This window comes from Acomys minous, assembly GCF_964271855.1.
Source record: "Acomys minous genome assembly, chromosome: 3".
NCBI lineage: Eukaryota > Metazoa > Chordata > Mammalia > Rodentia > Muridae > Acomys > Acomys minous.
In genome coordinates, this window is record NC_140485.1 from 136,815,554 (window position 1) to 136,838,635 (window position 23,082).

The window sequence follows — 23,082 nt, forward strand, 5'->3', positions numbered from 1 at the left end:
TGGTTTAAAATGTACATCATTAATGTCCCAGTAGATTAAAGAATTAATTCCAGTAGTGTAAGGAGGTTTTCTTAGAGGTAAATCCTCCTTGGGGTTGATGTATGTTAAAGGACCTGATTTCTGACTTAGTCCCATACATCGTGTGTCACTGTATGCCTAGGAGACAGCTTGAGAGCCCAGGATCTTGGAGTGGCCCAACTAGGAGTGAAGTGAACTCCTCCCCTGGGATCCAGGATTGGTGCGAGAGTCTGGAAAACATCTCACACTCAGTCTTCAAGGGAGGCATAGAGGATGTCTTCCAGAAACGATCAATGAAATCTCGGAGCTTGTAATTAGTTTTCTCAGAGCAGCAGAGACACCTGCGTGCCAACCACATCTGCGACTCTCAGGGCATTAAAACTACCTCGGCCTCCTGTGAACGTTTTATGCTCCAACTAAAACTCAGTTTCGAAAATAACATTTTTTTTCTCATTAGGAAGCAATGCATTTTGTCTATGGAAGATCTGAAAAGTGTAAAGAAAATTATAGTGGATATTAACCAAATAGTGCTTTAAATCCTGAATCAGAGATAACTGTAGTTAACAGTTTGATGCATACTGGGTTTTCTCTGAATAAGATATTTTATACAAATATTCGGTCACACTGTTTTGAAAATGGATCTCCCTCTAATATGCTATCCAACCATCCTATCTCATCTTTACTGGGTGTATGACAGCTTACTGATTATTGATGAATCATAGTTTATTTGCCCTCACATTAACACTGCAGCTGTTTCCAGGGTTTAATAATAAGTGGTTGTGTTATCATCAATGTTCATGACATTTTTCTTACATCAAGCACATACACTTCTATTGTGCTATTTCTGGACCAAGTTATTTATGATTTAAAGATTTGTTTTTATCTTATATTTTGTCTGCATGTATGTATGTATATGCACCACAGGTGTGTGTTGCCCAGAGAGGCCAGAAGGGGGCAGTGGAGTTACAGGTGGTTGTGAGCCACACTGTGGGTGCTGAGAACCCCCACAAGAACAGTAAGTTTGGGCCAGGAGTGTTGGCACACGCCTTTGATCCCAGCACTTGGGAGGCAGAGGCAGGTGGATCACTGTGAGTTCGAGGCCAGCCTGGTCTACAAAGCGAGTCCAGGAGAGCCAAGGCTACACAGAGAAACCCTGTCTCAGAAAAAAAGAAAGAAAAAGAACAGTAAGTTCTTCTGATCACTGAGCCATCTCTCCAGCCTCAGACTTTTGTCTTTAAAGCTTTGATAGGCATGGCTTCCTTGCTCCTGCAAATGTTGTGTTTGTTTATCCTCTTACCAAAAATGTATAAGCCTGTATTTCTGCTCTTAGCATCAGCAAGCCTTATCATTGAGAAATTAACCTTTGAACACACTTGTTTGAATGAGCTGATCAAAACTCACACCTTTTGAAACTATACTCACTGGTTATTCTCACCTTTCTGTGAGTTGCCTGTTGGTGTTCCCCCCCCCCCATCTTCCTCTTAGAATATTTGTCTTTCTTACTCATTTGTAAGTATCCCTTAAGGGCATTGTGCTCTGTGATGCATGTAAAAAGTATTTTTCTACTTTATTATTTACATTGTGTGGAAGTTTTGAAATATATCTTCTAAAATGTGTATGAAAAGCCATCTGTGCTGTCTGTAAGCAGGTTGTCTTGCTATGTGCATGTGACATGGGCCAGCAAGATGGCTCGCTGGCTTTTCAGGCTGGCAGCGTGAGTTCAAGTTCTTGGACCTCCATGCACACTCTGGTGTGCACTCACACATGCACATATAGATAAATAAATGTAATATAACATTTAAAAAAATTACCGTCTCATACTTTTTTAGTTATAGGGTTTTGATTTTGTGTTTGTTTGTTTGTTTGTTTGTTTGTTTTGGCTTTTCGAGACAGGGTTTCTCTGTGTAGCCTTGGCTGTCCTAGACTCACTTGGTAGACCAGGCTGGCCTCGAACTCACACTGATCCACCTGCCTTTGCTTCCCAAGTTCTGGGATTAAAGGCTTGCACCACCATGCCTGGCTATGTTTTTGGTTTTTTTTATATTTGAATCTTTGATATATATCTGAAAAGCACGACTCTGACTTTTTTTGACTTTTTTTTTTCTCTTAAGGACAAATCTATTTACTGATGATCTGTATTTTCTTTGCTAATTTGAGCTATGATTATCAGGTGATAAATCTTGAGAAAATTTGTTTCTTTTTAGTAAGTGCTGGTCCTTGCTTCACAGTTCCATTGATTCCTGGGCCGCTTATTACCCCTCATTATTTCTCTTTGCAAATATCCTCAGACATTTTCCTTCAGGTGAAGTGTGGCGTTATTTTATTAATGTCAACTTTTCTCAAATCATGGAGTGCTAATTGGCATTGAAATGGATGTTCAAGGTAATTTGGGTAAGCACAGCATCTCTCTCCATGCTATTGGATGCATCCCCAGGTTTTTACAAAATCTCCTCAAAGACCCTATATTGTTTTATAGTTTGCTTCATATGGGACCCGCCTAGCATTATTTGTTATGCATTTATTCCTATAGATTTAGAGGGATTCCACTGTACATGGAACAGTATTCCCCTTACGTTTTCCAACTGCTTATACTGGTAATATAAGAGTGCTTGTGAAGTACAAGTACGTGTATGGAGAGAGTATGTATGTGTGTATGTATATATACATGCATACATACATGTGTATGTATGTATATACACATACACAGAGATAGATAGATGATAGATAGATAATAGGTAGATAGATGATAGATAGATAGATAGATAGATAGATAGATAGATGATAGATAGATAGATAGATAGATAGATAGATATAGGGGGAGGGGAGGGGAGGGGGAGAGGGGGGTAAAGTGAGTTATATTGGTCATCCCACTGAAAGTTTTTATTCATTTTAATGAGAGGCAAGAAAGAGTGGGACCTCCCAAGTAGACATTTTTATTCTTTAAAGTACCACACATTTAGAAGTAGCAACCCTTGCTTCTGTGCTGGCGGCATCTTTAGATCCCTTTCTCTCAGGGCTACAGATAGAATCTTTCAATAGTGCTTGCCAAATGACATAGAAGCCAGCGCTCACATCCGGGACCTCAGTGATACCCTCCTATCAGTGCTGCTTGAGCTTCAATAGAAAGCGTGTCACATTTCCTGGTGGTGACACCGAAGCATGACCTGCCACAGTGTGGTGCCCAGTGCCCACCGTGTCCCTTTATCCCCTTCTGCTTCTCTTACAATAATGTACACACTAGCAAACGAGGCTGACCTCCATCAGTGTGCAGTCATCCTGGACAGTGCAGGCAGAGTCTATGCCCCACAGAGTACAAACACATGCAAATGTTTGGAGCTTTGGCCTTCAGAACTGATTTTCTTTTACACAGCATAGCAGTTTCGTGTGTATGTATGCAGGGAAATCTGATGACATTTGAGGAGAATGAAACTCTGCAAAGACAAAGGCACTTTCTTTCTTTTATACTGAAGGGCAAGGCTTTGCATCCAACTGGAAAAGAACATCCCCCAAATAAGATTGTCATTAATTTTCATTTGTTACAAGCATATATTGTATTATCTTGGTTAGTTAAACTAAAAGAATCGTAGTGACTAAGTTCTCCCATCTTGAGTTGCACTAATTGATGGTTATAAACATATACATATACATATGTGTGTGTGTGTATATATATATACATATATATATACATATATACACAGATCCTCTGGGATCTGAGCAGCTTCTAAGAAAGAAGTCTTTGATTGCTTTGGACATCATAGCACCAGGAAGTTTAAGGTCTTTCCATGAATTATAACATCTCTGAACAATGGAAAATCAACATTTCTTGGGTGCCTTACTCTCCTGTTGCTGTGCTAAACACCACGACCACACAATGTATAGAAGAAAGAGTTCAATGGACTCACAGTTTCAGAAGATGCCTTTGTGACTGTCATGGCAGGAGCATGGTGACAGGCAGGCAGGCATGGCTCTGGAGCAGTAGGTGACAGGTCACATCTTGAGACACCACCAAGAGACTGAGAGAGCTAACTGGAATGGCATGGGCTTTTGAAACCTCAAGCCTGCTCCCAGTGGCACGTCTCCTCCAACAGGGCCACACTTCCTAATCCTTTCCAACCGGTTTCACCAACTGTGGACCAAGTATTTAAACATATTAGCCGATGGAAGCCATTCTCAGGTAAAATACCACACTGAGATCTAGGCTTTCCACTAGACTTTTTTTTTTTTAAATCACACTGATAGCATTCTGTGTTTCTGTTTTCTGGATTGTACGCTTCCAATATTAACTTTGGAAATATTTGGGTTTATAGTCACTGAATTAGTTGTTAACACTGGCATTTCCCACTCTAACACATACAGCCATCTCATTAGCCTCCCAAGAGCCCAGATACATGTAGAAGATCTCTCCTTGAATGGTTTGATGATTTTAGTCCATTCTTACCTAAAATTGATGTCTACTCTAGACCACAGCTGCTGCCTTTTATGACATTTTTCAAACTGTGATGCCAGGAAGATGGTACAAAGGACTAACATATGCCCATCTCAGTCACCCAGGCGTTTCACTCCTGACTGTATTGGACATTTCGAGCTTATTTGTAAAATATTTCTCTGAAAATATCCAAAATTAAAAAAGAAAAGTTTAAAACCAGGTTTGGCTGCTCTGAGGGGGCCGACTTTTCATAAGTAACCATTTGTATCCGCCACTGAGATCTTTGCAAATGGTGTCACTTCCTCTTTGTCATTTTCTTTCTTAGTCAAGCACTTAGAGTTTCCGGTTGGCAGGATTAACAATTAGGGTTTAATTGCTTGGACCCTACCTAGCTTTATCAACTATGAGTATGAGCCAAGAACATTCATAAAATCCCATTCTTAGCTTCTATGCAAGATGGGTATGTCTGAGATTAGTCTGTCTCTCTCCCCCCCCTCCCTCCCTCGCTCTCTCTCTATCCCTCCCCTTCTCTGTATAATTTCCGGGTAAATAAACTTTTATGCATGGTACTTGTCTGAGTCCCTAAAAGGAGGAGAACAGGTCTTCACCAAGCGTAGTTAGCCTATTGTCTGACCTGCCAGAAAGTTTATCCCACTCTCTGGGGAGTGCTGCACCAATAACAATGATCTCCAAATCCCCACCTGTGTTCAGATCACCTGGGGAATCCTTGGAAATGCAGAACCCGGATACAGTGGCTCAGGATGGGGTGGGCACCAAACTGATTCATCTCAATCATGCTTCTTGACGATGCCAAGGCAGCATGCTTCTCTGCCTCCATACTACTGGTGTATGGGATGTGAAATTCTTGTTTGTGAACGGTTGGCCCGTGCATTGTGGGATGTTTAACAGAATTCCTGACCTCCTCCTCTCCTACTTGTGACAAATAAAAAGTGTCTCCAGATATTTTCACACTTCCCCTGTGGACAGAATTACCCCTGGGTGGGAAACACTGTCCTAAGTGATCCTGACCATTGGCCAAGTGTGAGATCTAGTCTGCGGTGTGATTTGCTTGTGTATTTGAATTATCAAAATTCTGTTCTCTGAGTTGTTCTACCCTGCCTAGAGTATATGCCAGGAAGGACAGAGGACTTGTCCTGTGCACTCCTGTATCATAGCAACCAGGAGGTGTTTGAGTGTTTAGCGGACATCTCTTGTGTATTCAGAACCATCAAGTCCATGACTGTGTCGGTGGCGGTGAACTACTGTACTCCTGAAATGCAGTAGAGTCTTGTGGGCTAGAATAGGAAGTTACATTTGCCCGGTGGCCGATCTTCACGCTCACTAAACTCCTGTTAGCGGAGGTTCCTGCCTCTCTGGCAGATGCCCTGTCAGCTGGTTAATGGCCTGTGAAACATCAGTGCACCAGGGACTGCCACTCCTCCAGGTGAAGCCTGCAGCTGGAGAAGGAATCTTAATCCACGTCTTCAGAGGTGACATTTTTCTCTTGTGTTTTAAGAGCAGAGGTTTAGTCACCTATAGCAGTTTGGGGTAAAAATCAGCAATATGGGGTCCTTCGTGCCGTAAGTGCCGTGTTCCCTCAGGAGAAAGCAATGGCTTCCCTTTCAAAGATAGCACTTGGACAAGCATATATTAAGGACCGGTTACCAGAAGCCTCTGGCTAGCCCAGGAGCTCTCTTTCACCACTTCCTTCGGTGCTGGCTTCCCCACTGCACACACATGGTCAGCCTCTCCTTCCCGTCCCCTAGGGCTTTTAGTTCTTTGCTCACGGGTCTGATTGCAAGGTTGGTGCCAGACTTAGACGCACAAGTATACATTATTGTCTCCACCTCACTGCCAACAACTCCCAACCATTGGGGGGAGGCATCTTTATGAATGTAAAAGCCATTTTGGGCTTTTGTGTTTTTCTTTAGAATACTTTTATAAAATGCCCATAGAAAGCAGTAATTCCTATAAGCTTGGCAAAGCTGCTAACCGGTTTCACCGCCCCGCCCCCACCCCACACACAAATTCCAGGTTTCTTCAACCATTAGCTATTATAGACTTGGTTGTTCTTTCTCAAGAGCTGTATTTAAACCACAAAGAGCAACTCTAAGAAACAGAGGCACAGTTGTTGCACGCGCGCGCGCGCACACACACACACACACACACACACACAAAGTCTCACACAGAGTAATTGGGGATTAAGCCAGAACACTCAGCTTCACCCTTTTATGCCACAGACCTGGGTCTGTGAGATGCTGATGACCTCAGCGGGTGACAAGCTTTGTGACCAGCCACCAGCTTCAGTTTGAACACTGAAGAGAAACTCTTGTCTTTAAGTTAGAATTTGAAGCCCCAGGTGCCGAGGTGCACATCCAGCAGTTAGAGATCCAGCAGGCCTCGGTTGACTGAATAAGCAGATGAGTTAAACACAGTGAGAGCCCATGGTGCAAATGAGCGCCTCTACTCGCCAGCTGTTTTCACAAGGGAAGCCTGAGCCGGACCTTAAAGATGAGATAGATTCTTTGCACTCCAGTGCAGGAACCACCCCCCATCACCCAGCTGTTGTAACAGCTGGCCTCTCCAGAGAGCACAATGATGCTACAGGGTTTGGGGTGCAGACTCCACGTAGGACAGCTATAGGAAGAGCAGCCTGGGGGCTCTGAGGATTCTGTGGGCTTTTAGGAGACTGCCTGGGGGATGCTGGGAGGGAAGATGAATGCTTCGGATCCAAAGGCACAGGAAGCCTAAACAGGAGGCTCAGTGGCTGGGCAGGCAGCCACAGGGGACCTCCTAAGCTGCCTGGGTCCCACCTGGCATCTGTGCAGCAGGGCCAGCCCTTTGTAAATACTGTCCCACTAGTTTGTTGTTGTTGTTGTTTGTTTGTTTTACTTTCTATTGGTTCTCTGAGTGTCCTATCTGAGTCCTGAATTGGGTCTTCTGATCCCTCAATTTTTAATTTTATTATTATTATTTTTTAACATATCAGTCTCCAATGATCTAATTCAAGAGTTTTGGGGTTTGGGCTAACTTCTTAAGCAACAGCTTACTCTCTGTTGAATCCTAGCTTTCAGCTCGCTCTCTGTATCAGAGGGTTTAATCTTTCCTAAAAAGGTGCTTTGGGGAGTACAAGATCGATATGGTCTGTTGTGAGGAGCGCACTCACAAAGGCTCACTTTGTCAGGCTGTTGCTATGCGAAGCTGGGCTTTGTACATGGTGCTGACGCCCTGTGCCTTGCCGTCTCTGCATTTTATAGTATTTGTCCTGGGAGTTCAGCTCCAAAACTTTTCTGATGAAATTAACACAGATATTTGATTGAGTTTCTTTGTAACTGATCTTTCAGTGTTTTCAACCCCAGTTTGCAAGCACTAAAGATACCCAGTCCATGTCACAGATGACATAAAGCTGCCAAATTCTTATTATTTTAGGCCTCAAGGCCACACAGTTTTGGCATTCACAGAGATCTTCCGTTGTTGTTGGCATGCTTTGAGTCTGTCCTTGCCACCCTAAGTGCTTAGGGCAGCCGCAGTGATACCATTTCTTTTGTCTGCATCATCCAGATCTGCCTCCCCTTCCCAGCATGCACACTGGCTGCTGCTGGCCTTGGCATCACTTGATAGGGAGATCACCGGGGTGCCATGTTGGGGGAGGGTACCAAGGGAATATCCAGGTTGGCAAGGCAACCCATGGCCCTAGAGTTGCCTCCGCAGATACTCAATGGTTCTAAGCAAGAGGTCTGGGGAGAGGTAAAGGGGAGCACAGTCCTGATTATTCCCATCTTGCCCTTTCTCGGATGCCCCCTCCTCTCTGTTTGCACCATGCCACTAGAACTTTCATTTCCCGTGAGTGTCCAATGGCTGTTGACAGCCCTGAGATGGTCCTTACCCCTAGGCTTGGCAGTTTCACTGCCACCAAAGCCTAAAGCTGATGGACAAGAACAGTGTCTGCATCCCACAGCCTCTAAAAGAAAGCTGAGGTGCCACAGCATCCCTGAATCCCACAGCCTCTAAAAGAAAGCTGAGGTCCCACAGCACCCCTGCATCCCACGGCCTCTAAAAGAAAGCTGAGGTCCCACAGCACCCCTGCATCCCACGGCCTCTAAAAGAAAGCTGAGGTCCCACAATGGGCTCCTGAGTCAGGACTAGGAACCTGTGGATTCTGCCAGGGATGGGCAGAAGGGTACAGCCCTCCAGGTACTATCAGTATAGCTAAGCTTACTTGAGGTGGCTGGGGTGTGTTTGGTGTCATGTCCCTCTAAGTGAAGCTGTGTCTACCACATACCCAGGGTCTAAGACTTTAAGTGCAGGAGTCATTGGAAAATCTGGGCAAAATACACATTTCTATGTGGTGTTCAGGATAAGCGGAGAGCCCAGCTCTCTGATGACCTGTTGTATAAAACAGATGCCATGTGGACCTCACCCCATCTTAGTGCTTCTCAGCCTTGGCTACCGATTGGGATACCTGTGAGGAGCCTTTTAATCTCTATGCCTGACTCTGTCCACCCCAGTGAAATCAGAGTTCTGAGGCCAGGAGCAGGATAGCCTTAGTTTGAGAAGCTCTCCAGACAACTCCTGCCTGGGTTGTTTGTGTGCATGGCCTGTGTTGATGACACTAATGCCTACCACACTGGGCATATGCACAAGTAAGTTGTAAGTGATACTGTGAATTCAAATGAGCATCTGCCTTCATTCACCAGCTCCAAAGATTTCCTGGAACCACCCCCAGGATCTTAGCAAAAGCCCTCACGAGGTCCCGACTATTTCCCTCAGCTCTGGGTCTTCACTACACAGCTGGCCATCCCAAATTCTTCTTGGCAAGCCTAGAAGGGCTATGGGGAGTCACCACATGGATAAAGCTGGAAGCCACACCCCCCCCTCCAAAGCAGGGGCCTCAGTCCTGCCATGTATCACATCAAGAGTCAGTGTGCGCAGGGGTGGGGGTGTGCCCAGTTGCCCAGCTATACCAGACCAGGGAGAAGAACCGGGCTGGACTGCCAACCTGAGACTCCTCTGACTTGTACACACACACACACACACACACACACACACACACACACACACACGCATGCACGCATGCACGCACACACGCATGCACAGTATAATAAGTATAATTTTTTTTTAAAAAAAGAGATGTTTCTGTATTTACTTTAACATTTTTAAACTGGCTCTAAGAATAATAAAAAAGATTCTAAACAAAATAAAGAAGTGATTTTTAAAATATCCATTAAATGATTGTTCAAGGAAATAACTGTTTTTAAAATGGATATTCCTTCCTGCTATCCCATACTGGTACTTTTGAGGCCAATGGGCAAAGCAGGGAGATGCTTGGGTTTTAAGAACTCAATTCAAGAGGGAAAATAAAGGATATCACTGAGTTAAGCTGCTGTAACAAAACCAAGAGCATTCTAGGGTCTTGACCCGGTTTTAGTGAGCTGGTAGCCAGATCAGGAGGCGGCCTCCTCTATTCAGTCACTTGGGTACCTTCTACCAAATAGCCCTGAGGCTTGTCTCCTATACATGGCCCACAGAAGAGGGCGTGGGTATGACCTAATGGATAGCATCTCTCTACTAGTCTGGACCACATACCCTTTCAGGCTTTTGAGCAGAGCCCTAGCATAGGGTGTCTGGCCCGCATGGACAGGTTCATGTTTCATTAAGCAACAGTTGTGCATGATAACACAGAACAGGCAATTGTGGCCACTGCCCTAGGAATACTCACCACAACTAGACCTGGTCCCCAATCAGGTGACAGGGACCACAGAGCTGAAATGGCATCGTGACGGTGTGTGCTATTTTTCCTTCCTTTCGCAGATATCGCCAACGGCACCAGTTCAGGGGGGTACCGCCCGCCTCCCAGAACCAAAGAAGTCATCATCAATGGCCAGACTGTGAAACTAAAGTACTGTTTTACCTGCAAGATTTTCCGCCCCCCTCGAGCCTCCCACTGCAGCCTGTGTGATAACTGCGTAGGTGAGTGGACGCAGCATGTGCAGCATGAGTTGCGGATATCTGCTAGGGGGCCACCATGGAGAGCGCCTGTCTTTAGTGCCAAAGGCTCAGCAGCGGCTACTGTGTTGATGCATTTGTCTGTCTCCGCTGAACACATTCACCAGGCCCAGGCCCGCACGCACCACTCTGTTTCACTGTGTGGGGGAGGTTTAATCTTGCCACGCCCTGGACCTTGTTTCCCAGCAACTGGACCTTTGTTGCCCCTGGATGCCAGATAAACAGATGCTTGAAACACAGCCACTGCATCCTTAGGTCCCTCCATTGCCCGACCGCTGGCCACACACATAAAGCATGTACTGTATGCATTCCCTCCCGCTCCCCGCTGCTCAGAAGCCTCTTTTGGAGATGAAGGAAGCCTTGGATCTGAAGGAAGGAAAGAGGTCGAGAAACAGCCAATTTCCACATGGAGCTAGAGCTCAGACAGTGGAGACAGGCAGAGGGAGGGTGCCAGCTCAGAGGTCCCTGGCTGTCTATAGCCTGCTACTGACCCAACACTGGTGTCTACAACTGACCCGGATCCCAGACCCTAGGGTGGCAGAGCTTCCTGCGCCTTTAGACTGGGAGCTGGTCACCATAGTCATCCTCCATTCTGTACATTGCTCCTAAGAGAAGAGGGTGACAATAAAGACAGGGTAAGGCTTGGCCACACTGCACAAGACTGCAGTTCCTATAGCCAGCCTCCATGGAGGTGACGGTGGAATGTCACCTGGAAGGAGAGGGGCACCCTCAAAACAGTGTCTCCATCAGTAACACATTAGTGATTTCCATCACTCTCCTTCAGTCTCAGAATGCGTAGTCTCAATTCTTCCCGAGAAAAATTAAATTTTACAATGTAACTCCCGCTGCACTGAGAAATCGTATTCATCTTAAATTCACTTTACCCTAACTTTAATAATCTGTCGTTTGATACAAGGGCTATGTTTTCCCTGACTGTATTTGTCTTAGTTTTTATTAACTTACATTTCTCTTAGTTTGTGATTCCCCTGTGGAGAACCTGGCATTTTCTTCTACCCTTCCCACGCAGTCAGGAGCCTGTAGCTAGGGCTGAGAGGTGTGACATAGAGTAGCCAATGCTCCAAATGCTCCATGTCTGACTTAGACAAGCTACTTAAACTGAGCCTTGGTTTCCCAATCTCTGTAGCGGGATGGTTGAAAGAATCACAAACGGAAACACACAAAGCAGTAAGAACAGTGCCAGGCTTGGAGCAAGCATTAGCTGCCCTTACAACCACTGTTACTGTTGTTACTGTAACTGATGCTGTCACCGTCACTGCTACCATTGCTGTCGCTGTTATTGCTATTACCTGGGTATTTCTGAATGGTTTTCTCCAGGCAAGTCCTTGATACACGGTCACCCTCTGCATCTGTGACAGCAGAGCTGTACCCTGTCCTCCATGCAGGTCACATGGGGTTCCTATAAGGCCATGTGACAGGCTTGGTATGATTCGGTACCCTTTGTTGCAATGCCTAACCCAGTGGCTGTTCCTCACCTACCTAGAGGACATGTGGGACCAGACAGCATGGTGGCTTCAATGCCCTCCAGGGAGATGCCTGAAGGGATGATCAGTAGCCTCAGGGTCTTTTCTTGAGTTGTCATTTTGACCCTTGGGTCTGTTATAGGATGAAACAGCCTGTCACTTCAGCACTTCTGTTATTTTTCATGTCCTCTCTTGTGTGGTGCTGGGGCGGGGGGGCGGTTCGTATCCTAGGCTGTATTTGGATTAGATAAGAAATTGTCATCTAAAAATCTAAAGTGTTTACTTCCTTCTCATTTGTGAATTTTTTTTTAAAACCCCATTTGAAATGCCTTTTATTCCCACTAACTGGTTCTCACCAATTTGTCTCAATCCTGTTTCCTGTCTCTGGGCTAGATCTGTAATGGCGCTTAAAAAGGAAACCTTTCCCCTCTCACAGTCAGTTAGGGTTTGAAAATTTCTGTTAGAGTCATGGCACTTCATATATTCCCATAGTCACTCCCCATATGGTCCCACATTGCCCATAGGTGCGTATGTGTCTTAAGGGAGCCTGATAAATTGGATGTAAATCTTGCTGCCAACATTATGTGTGAATTTTCACAGTTGGTGGCACGTTTTCCCAGGACTCTACCAATTATAAAAGCTCAAGCCATCAACCCACAGTGTGCAGGAGGCAAGTACAGCCCCTTCTAGGGACTTGGTCACAACAGCAGCCCAGCAGCACACACGCAAGCTTGGCAATGTGTCACAAACCAGAGCCACCAAAGGGAGAGAGAAAAGAGAGGAGGTCTGGGGTGGGGTCAGGAAGAGGAAGCCAGCCTAAGGAAACAGGCTGATGGGGCCTCTGAGGTTTGGTCCATAGTGCTGGGTTTAATTGGTTTAAAATAAAGCTGTTAATTGCAACTTGTGCGTGTGTGCGAGCACACACACACACAGTATTATCCAAGCATATATTGCTTTGGTTTTTCCAGTTAATTGTGCAACACCAGCCTTTGGCATGACTGAAGAGCAGGCCACAGATCAGACCTCTGCATTTAGGAAATAGAATGGAAGGCAAAAGTCTCCCCCAGAGGAGTGTAATTGCAAGGTTGCTGCTAGTGTATTTTCAAGGTTTTTTACCAAAATAGTCCTAACTTTTAGAAAGGACATCAGTGTGTTGGAAGCCCAGCATAGAATACAGACCTCCCTTCCCTTGTCAGGAGTAGCTTTGGGTCATTACTTCCCGGGCGTGGTAGGTAAGTATAGTCTTGTATTAGGAGAGGAAACAGAAAAATGCAGACTTCTAAGTTAACTTAGAAATTTTTTTTTCTCTGTTAAATAAAATTTAAATGGGGGGCCAGGTTGTAAGGGCTTTGCATCCTTAGGAAAGGGCGGAGGGGAAAGCTTTCTTGAGGGCCGATGCTGATGCAGCCACAGAAACAGTGTGCAGAGCCCTAAGGCTGGGACCTGACCTTCAACACACAGACCCTGGGCTGTGTCCTAGTCTTGTCACTGAAGAACCCTGGAGCTGGGAACCTTTTTCTCAATACTCCCAGCTGTTCCCAACCCTATATGACAAGGTGAATCTAATAAGACTTACAAGTTTCATCTAAGGATTAAATGAGATCCTGCCTACTGAAGTACCCTGCCCAGGCGTGGCACACACAAAGCATTCGTAAATATTGCCACCACCCTTCCCACCCCCAAGTTAGCAGTGCTGCTCCCAGCTATCCAATTTACGCAAAGATTCAGTGCCTGGGGAGATGGTTCAGTCAGTGATGTGTTTGAACTGCAAGCGTGAGGACTAGAGATCAAATCCCCAGTATCCATGTACGAAACCACATACAACAGCGCATGTCTCTAATCCCAGTGCTGTGGAGGCAGAAATGGGCAGGTCCTGAGCTTACTAGCCAGCTGATCTAGGTGAATTGGTGAGCCGAGGGCTCAGTGAGCAAATTTGCTCAAAAAAAAAATGAGATGGAGAATAGTAGAGAAAAATGACTGATTATCGACCTGTGGCCTCTACACCTATGTGCACACTAATGTATATACCCATAAAAAAGGTGTATATGCGAGAGAGAGAGAGAGAGAGAGAGAGAGAGAGAGAGAGAGAGAGAGAGAGAGAGAGAGAGAGAGAGAGAAGTTGGTTCATCCTGGCAGGCAAAAGTCTTGCTTTACTGGTAGGATTTTGACAACCTTCAGTAATAGAAGAGAACACATAAAACATGTCTCTGTCTCTCTCCCATGTGTGTCTTTGCTGTGTGGGTGTCTGTCTCTTTCTCTGACCCGCCCTCCTTCTCTAACCAGTTCCCTGATGTTGCCGTCAGGCACTTCTGTACCTCTGGAATAGACTATTTGAGGCTGTCTGATCACCCAGGCAACCTTACAAAAATACTTTTAAATGTATTTATTTGTGTTGGGGAGAGCACGGGTGCATGCATGTTATGGCCTATGTGTGGTAGTCATAGGACACCCTACAGGAGTCTGTCCCCCCTGCCCCCCGCCCCCGCCCCACCAACCACCACCATGTGTGTTCCCGGGATTGAACTGACATCCCGGTGGCTTTGTATCAAACACCTTCATCCACTGAATCATCTACCTGCCCCACAAAAGATTTTTTTAGAGGGTGTATTTCTTTTTTATATATATATTTTATTTATTATGTATACAGTATGCATCCGATCACATTATAGATGGTTGTGAGCCACCATGTGATTGCTGGGAATTGAACTCAGGACCTCTGCAAGAGCAGTCAGGGCTCTTAACCACTACACCATCTCTCCAACCCCTCTACAAAAGATTTTTTTTTAGCAACTAGTATCCAGGGCCAAGATCCACCCCTGCTCTCTTAGGACCTCACATCTTAGGACAAAATGCCTGTGGACAGTCCGCTCTCTCTCTCTTTCCTGACTGGCAGCCAATGTCTGATCTTTCCTGGGCTCCATCAGTGTTGGAAGAGTCAGCAGCTTTCAACACAGTTACTGCTGTCTTCTTCCCTGAATTGAATTTTTAATTTTGACATTATTTTATGTGTATGGATGCATGTATACCTGTGTCCCACTGTGTCCCTGGTACCTGAAGAGGCCAGAAGAGAGCACTGAATCCCCAGGACTGGAGTTAGGCGTAATTTTGAGCCATCATGTGGATGCTGGGAATTAATCCTGTCCTCTCAGCTGCCGTGCCATCTCCCCAGCCCCAGAATTGGCTATTTTTAACACAACCTCAATGTGTAATGAGAAGGTACTACCTTGAAATTAGTCACACACTATGGATGAACTAATAAGGATGTTTTCTAATGATGAAGATGGAAGTTTGCAAGCATCTGTAAACTGACTACCCGGGAGTCTAACTTTGCCTAGATGGAGAGATCTTCATTACAAGCTAAGAGTGACTCTCGAGCTATAGCTGCCTGGGTCCTTGACCCACTGTGTTCTCTGGGCTGAAGGACCTCCTCTGTACCTACAGCGCCACAACTGCAGGGGCTGGAAGGACAAAAGAGATAATGGACAAAGGCCTCAGGCTGTGCCAGGCCGAGAACACCAGGCAGTGCCAGCCTCCTTCACTCAAGGCAAATCCCGGCCCATTGTTTTCTGTCCCCTTTGTTATTTCTGGTCTTCCTGACTTTGCAGGAATTCTCTCCTGTTGGGTAGGGCTTCCCAACTCTCATGGAAGTTCATATGAATCTCACCTTGCTCCCTCCCCTTCCTTTTTACGCTCCCCTCCTGAGCCCTTGGCCACACTTTACCATGTCCCCCTCTTGTCCCATATTGTCCCTTCTGTTGCTCTAGTAGCTTCCTCTGTGGTGTCACCTCAGGCTGTGGGACTCCTTGTGTGTAGTGTAAACCATTGTCAGAGGTTTTTTCCTTCCTGGCCCCAAGCTCTCAGAATAACAACTCAGACTCAAAAATATATTTACAAATACCTAGATCATATAGCTAGGCTCATTCCCTGACTAGCTAATAACTTAAAATAACCCACTCATACTAATCTGCATTTTTGTCACATGGCTGGCTGCCTGTGCCCAGGTACCATGCATCTGTCATCCTCACATCTTCCCAGACAAATCCTACGCATATGGCTCTATCCCAAACTCCTTTCTTCCTAGCAGATGTCCCACCTTCTATTTTAACTTTTCCTATAGGCTGTAGGTCTTTTAATTGACAGGCAATGGATCCATACAATACACAAGACATTCTCTCTACAGTACAGTCTTGCTGTGTGCTAACCACCACCAACCATTAGACCCCAGGTGTTGTTTGAGGGATGGGACGGCAGAGACTTGGCTTGGCAGCTGCCTTTAAGTACCGGCTGGTGTTCTGCAATTACTTCTCAGATATTTGGGTCTGGGAAGGGAGCTAATCTTCTTTTTTAAATAAATTGTATCATGCGAGTGGGATGGCATGCATTTCCTCCTTGGAACCCAAGCACACAGGGCATTTCCGTGTGGTTCCCTATGTCCAGAAATCTCATTGCATTTCACCAACATTTGCTGAGCACGGATATGTCAGGCATTGTGGTACCTTATATGCATCAAAGTAAAAGTTAGTCCCGAGAGATAGTGTCTGAAAGCAGAGGGCACAGAACTTAGGGCAGAATATATTATGTCTGCTACTTCACAGAGCAGAGAGTAATTATGTTCTGGTAAAGAGTATGGTTGATCAACAGGCATGCACCAGATAACACAGTATAAAACACATAAAGTAAACAGTAATAGAACATTTCAGGGTAGTTTGGTGTAAACCTAACCCTAGAGAAAAATAGCACCCCTCTTTTATTTTCACCATTTGGGTCACCAGAATACAAGAAAATCAAAGATACCAATAAAAGGTGATAAATATGTTGAAATTTATTATCTATAAGATGTACTTGCCATTACCAACTGTCCATGGAGCATAAGTAGAAATGAGTTGTATTAGACTTCAATAAATAATCTCTGAATTTCAAAAATCAGATAACGTGCCAACCACATCACCTGATAACCTAGCCGCCCCCCTTCACCAAAAAAGCTAGGAATCCACCACAAAAATAAATGTATAAACAAAATAATCAAGTTTTAAAGAAAACTTTTCATCAATTCTTGATGACAGTTGACAGTCTTCAAGGCTCCAGTTGTGGCATATGTAGAAAACAATAGAAAAAAAAAACAAAAGAAAGCTATAACACTCAGAATTATATATTCCTCAAAAATGTCAAGCATGTATACAGTGCATTTTAATTTTATTCACTTTTCTTTATCCCCAACTCCTCCCAACTTTGTGCTTTCACTATATATATATATATATATATATAACCTACTGATTCTAATTAGTGTTGTCCACATACGCATCAGTATGGGCTCATCCATTATATTATTGCCAGACTACAAGGGGCCACGCCCCAAAGAAGACTCCTCCCCCTAGCAGACATCAACTGTCCATAGCTACTCTCCCAGGGCTGAGAGCTCATACGCCCCTCCTGCACCATGCATGAATGTTGACTGAGTTGGCCCTGTGCGGGCAACCACAGCTATTGTGAATTCACAGGTCCAACTGTCCTGTCATGTCCCAAAGACACTGTTTCACAGCAGCTTCCCCGGCCTCTGACTCTTACAATCTGTACTCTCCCTCTTCTTCCCTGATGTCCCCTGAGCCTTGGGGACAGCGGTTGTGATATAGAGGTCTCGTTTATGGCCGAGCGCTCCACAGTCACTTACTCTCTGCACTTTGACCAGTTGTGGGTCTTGGCGTTGGCCTACTTCTACTGCACAAAGATGCTTCTCTGATGAGTCTGAGAGCTGTACTAGTCTGCAGGGGAAGAGAGATGAATTTAGAGGCAGTTTGATACTATGTCCATAGAATAGGTTCATGTTCACATGTGCGTGTGTACAGACACACACATGCACACACACACACACACACACACACACACACACACACACACACACACACTTTTTAAAAAGGCTTTATAACTTGCCGGCCGTGAAATTTCTTCTGAGGTATTTGTGGATCCAGCTGTGCACAGCTGGGTCACAGCCATACAATATTTCACACACCCCCGACACTGTTGGTAGACTTGGGCGGTCCTGAGCTATGAAACAGTGGGCACTTTTGATAATGGGCAATTGCTTGTGTGCTTTAATTTTGAAAGCTTAATACATACCTATATGTTTAAAAAAAGAAGGAAAGCCATGCAAACAGTTTGGCTTGTGGGAATGAGCTACATTTTATTTTTCTAAGAGCTTGAACATATTTGAAATGAAGAACTTAGTGAAACGGAAAGAGTCTATTTAGGGAGAGGAAGAATGTTTATTTTGAAATCCCATTCCAGACCTGTGGGGATGTAATTACTGTCTTTTCTAGATAAAGACGTGAAGAGGCTCCTCCATCGAGACAGTTTCTAGGAAGACAAAGCCTCTGCTCGTGGCCCGCCAGCCTGTGTTTATGTGTGACCGTTTACTTCAGGGGTAGTTCTCTGTGCCTCACAGACATGTAACGGGATTTGTGAAATTTAAGACGCTTACCACTATTGTCAATTCCATTGCCATCCTGCACGATGAGCTAGCACGCCGCGTTCATTTGTGACCTTGCACTGGGTGGGCTGGGCTACCGTAGACAATGGCTGCGGTCTTTCAGGCCTCTTAAAGGCTGGTGCCCAGGGAGAATCTTTGTCCTTCCGTCTCCACCAGCCCCGTATTCACACTCATTCTCGTTCGCTAAATGCTGCAGGGACCCACAAGAGCCCCTGATGCTAGGCTTGGGCCACAGAGCCATCTCACGTGGCTAAAGCCTGCTGGCCCAGAAGGTACACATCCGCTTTCAGAGTTATGCTCGGAGTCTGACCTTCCTTGAGGGGACTGCTTCTACACACACACTGTGGCATGAACACACCCACTGCCACACATAAATAAGTAAATGTAAAGAGTTTGTTTTTAAAATACCTCAGGTTCATTCTTTTTTTTTTCTTTCTTCCTTTCCCTTTTCAACCCAAGCATAGATGTGTAGCACACAGCTTCCTGAAGGTGGAGGCCAGTCCTCCTGCAGTGTCCCTGGGGTGGGCAGAACCTGGTGTCAGTGACTTGGGTTAAGCCTTCATTACAGGAGAGAGGGCATAGCATCTGTGGCTGCTCTCAACGCTCTGTTCAGGATAAATGGAGCCATCTTAGCCAAGTGGCAATGTCAACACTGTTGAAGCAACCGTTATTCCCAGGTGCTCTTGTCCTGTCCCATTATCCCACACAGAACTACTGGGATACCTGGGCATGGCAGTGCATGCCTTTAATCCCAGCACTCGCAAGGAAGGGGCAGGCAGACCTCTGTGAGTTAAAAAGCCAGCTTGGTCTATATGCATATGGTCTACATAGTGAGTTCCAGGACAGTGAAGGCTAAATAGAGAGAGCCTGTGTTAAAAAAAAAAATATTGGGGAGTAGAGAAAAAGATATAGGGGATTGGGGTAGAAGGGACCCATAATGTTAGGACACTAAAACCTTTCCACAGGTGAATATTCAGCAGTGTCACAACTGAAAGTGGCTCTTGTTTCCAAGCCCCATGCTCTCCTAAGAGGGTTTGTATCACATGCCTTACCACTACACGCTGGCAAAGTTGCTGCAGTATTGGAGTGTATTCTTGCCTCTTAGGAGTTAAGCTCAACAACAGTATAGTTGGTGTGCCATTTGTCATGTGATACAAGTAAGCCGTTTTCTAAGGATTTATGCTTGAAAACCCACTTCCTAGCCTACCCAATGTATGGGTTCATTTTTCATCAAGGAATTGAAACATGATGCATTTCCCCCCATCTCTGCTCGCGCTGGCACTTTGCAGCAGAATTAAAAAGCCATTGCTGGTATGCTTGCCCCTGGATCGGGACATGCTGTGCTGAGAGAAGCATTGAGTACCAGAGCTAAGGACCTCTCAGGGCTGTGAGCACAGACAGCGAGCCCTCTGTTCACTCACGCAGTTATGAGCCACAGACCAACCGTTGCTTGTGAGCCTGGCCCTGTGCTGGATGGATACTGGGAGATGATGGTGAGTGGGACTTGTGCCCAATGAGCTTCCAGGTAGACTAGCAGACACAGGAAGTAAATGATACCTAGGAACACACGGGTCATGTGAAAGATGCTCAGTGCACAGGAAGGAACATCTCACCTGAGTTCCAAGAGGCAAGTTCCAGTCAGCAAGACAAAAGGAGGAGGTGGGTAGTGGGGGGCATGACTCTTTCCATGTGAGATGGGGGCTCCCCCAAAGCTGCTGAGGATACTGCTGCTTCTGAAGGGATACCCAGCATCACTAAACAGTTACCCTTAGCCAGTTGTCTCCCTGTCACCAACACGGTAGCCTTGTCTTTTGCTCAGCTGTGTACAGTTTACGAGGTGCCATAGCATTATGAAGAGCACTAGCAGGTATTTGGTGAGTAGGGCAGGCTTCCTGATTGTCTTAGATAAAGTGTGTTACAGATGCTACAGCAGAAGACGCTTCTGTGAGCCCTCTCCAAAACAGCATCTTCCCTTTTCTGGGGCCAGAGAAGGGAATAGAGGCAGACACATATGAAACTCAGAGGCAGAGAAGCCTTCACAAACACCCAGGGGTAGCATCAGAGGCTGGAGTGAGCAGTGTTCCCGCTAGTATGAATAGAAAGAAGAACCATAGATGCCATGTGCCACCATGCAACCCAGGGGAGGGTCCAGATGAGCCTGAGGTCTCCTCCATAGACATAAAGAGGGTCCTAACATGCTGCTGGGAGCATTCTCCTTGCCTACGGGGGTGGACCATCTTGGTGCTTTACAGAGACGGCTGCAAACACTCCCACAAACCCCTGACGTGGTGTTACTGTGATTCCAGCAATGACCCCTCTCACCTTTGCCCCACAGAGAGATAGGCTTAATGGACCTTACCTGGGATCAGAGTCAGGAATCTGAGCCCTGAAAAGGTACACACCGCCCCATGGAGTTTTAAAGAGCCTTGTCTCCGAAGGTCTTGTGTTTTAGGTGTCTGTCACCCTGAGTGTCTGGACAGCTCCTGGAGTCAGGGGTGTAGGAAGGAGCTGAACACAAAAGGAGAAGGGATGAGGCTGAGCTCACCCACCCCAGGAAGGCAGGGACACTCCCTGGAGGCTCTCAACTTAAACCCAGGAACTCAACTTTTGTTGAGGTACCAAGAGCAGAACTGTCCCTTGGGGGACATCTGTACATAAAACGTACAGAGCGAGAATGTCAGTTTGTTCATTTACTGCAAGAGACTATTCAGAAAGGGACCAGAGCCCTTCCCCGTGCAGAGCCAGCCCCCTGTCTGCCCATAGTCTAGCTGTTTGGGCAGCTAACACATAGATGGAGTACCAATTACAAGTGTCCATGGAAGCAGAATTGATGACTGCTCATCCCTGTTGGACTTTCTAGATGTTCCTGTTATGTTTTCTCATGTACATGCACTTTTAAGACATGCTTTCTCTTTAAATTTTTGTTTACGTGTATGTATGTACCTGCTTGTGTGTTTATGCACCACATGCATGCAGATGCCCCTGGAGGCCAGAAGAGGGCGTCAGTGCCCCTGAAGTTAGAGTTACAGGTAGTTGTGACCTGCCCAGTATGGGTTCTGGGAATCAAAGCCAAGTCCTCTGCAGGAGCAGCCTCTTTGCAGATGTTGGGCCATCTTTCCAGCTCCAAATTTGCTTCCTTAGAGGCCTCTGATGATTTAACACAGTACATTTACACTAAATTTTATACTGTATGGTGTCTTCTATAATCAGTGCATTTATTTGTTTGTTCATCGAAGTAATTTTAGGCAAGAGAACAAGACTGCCTATCTCACTGGAAGAGATTTATAGCACGAGTTGCGCCAACAAGAATGTTTAACCCACAGAGCTTTGGTTTGTCCTATGGGGCGGGGGGGGGGGGGGGGCTGAATGTCCACGCATAATTCAGAGATGCTGCTTTGCATGCAAGGCTTGTGACTGCAGCTGGGTCCAAGCCAATAGAGGGGTGACCTCTGGCCAAGTGCTCGCCTGCTTTCCCTGGAATTGTCTAAATGCAGTCAGTTTTAAAAATACTTTTCTTCAACACCCAGAAAAAGTCACAGTAATTACTCCAGTGAGGTCTGTTTCTGTTGGCCAGACTCTCCCTGCCCAATCCTTTCCCTCGCTCGCTCTCTCCCTCCCTCTCTTCCTCTTTCCCTCCCTCCCTCTCTTCCTCTTTCCCTCCCTCTCACCCTCCCTCCCTCTGTCCCTCCCTGTCTCTCTTTGTTCCTCCTCTGTTGCTGCTCTCTGGGACTTGCTCGGTCCTTTTGTATTTACGGATGGTCTGTGGCTGTGTGTCTCTTTGGAATGTGTACTCTCTACATGCCCCACTCTGCTCTCCAGAAGTCTCTATCATGTTTTTACTCTAGCTCAAATCTCTTTTCTAAGCTTTAGACTTGGTAGATGAGGCTTAAACCAGATACTTCCACTTGGGGGGACATAGATGCCCCAGATCAGTCTTCCCTGAATGTCAACGTTGCTCAGAAAGTCCCAGGGGGCACCTCCCTGCTACCCTCTGCTCACCTCACCCCTCCCCACATCCCAGGCTTTCACTCTCCAAGTAGACTCCAATCACATATCTCTTTCTCTCTCTACCCTGTCACAGCAGCTACAGGCTACCAATGCCTCGTACCTCACCCACACAGAAGTCTCCTAGAGAACCTCCAACCTTAATTCCTGCTCCCCACATATTCCAGCCTCTACCTGACGCTACAGTAACCATCCCTAAGCAGAATTGGTCCACTAGTCAAAAGGACCACCTCTCTGTGGGCCCATGAGCCCCAGGACCACCCCACAAGCCAGATGCTCCAGCTGGGAATATGCCATGCCTCTCAAAGCCTTCTGGCCCCAGCCTCTGGCTCCTTTCTCAACTCCACATTTTGGTATGTACTGCCACAGGGAAGCCTCCCATCCCCCGCTCCTAGCATCTTCCCATACTCCTCCTTAACACTGTGCTGTCATGGCAGATGCATACATGAGTTTGCCTGCAGATTGTCTCTGCCTCATCAGCATATATGCTCCCAAAAGGGCAGATGTTTCTCTCCAAGTGGCAGTGCTCCGGCAATAGCACTTATGGACAGCACTGGCCCGGGAGGGGGACGAAATCAAGATTGCTTTTGGGGACCCACTGTCACCTCTGTTCTAGTCTTCTCTTAGGAGAACAAGGAGGCATCTCTAAACTCTATCATTCA

General features: G+C 46.0%; 1 protein-coding gene and 1 long non-coding RNA gene across 4 annotated transcripts in view; one reads left to right on the forward strand and one right to left on the reverse strand.

Annotated features, from left to right (window-relative positions):
- The window catches only part of ZDHHC14 (zDHHC palmitoyltransferase 14), a 288,842-nt gene that overhangs the window by 212,853 nt on the left and 52,907 nt on the right, over nucleotides 1-23,082 (forward strand). For all 3 annotated transcript variants that reach the window (XM_084777441.1, XM_084777439.1, XM_084777440.1), the window contains one exon: nucleotides 10,256-10,414. In XM_084777441.1, coding sequence (XP_084633567.1) covers nucleotides 10,256-10,414 — 159 coding nt within the window. The remainder of the gene's footprint in view (nucleotides 1-10,255; nucleotides 10,415-23,082) is intronic.
- LOC311595087 overlaps nucleotides 3,845-23,082 on the reverse strand; it is a 31,809-nt gene continuing 12,571 nt past the window's right edge. Inside the window, exons 2-3 of the long non-coding RNA XR_014778309.1 lie at nucleotides 17,600-17,690; nucleotides 3,845-4,144 (exon numbers count right to left, since the gene is read on the reverse strand). This is a non-coding gene — a long non-coding RNA (uncharacterized lncRNA). The remainder of the gene's footprint in view (nucleotides 4,145-17,599; nucleotides 17,691-23,082) is intronic.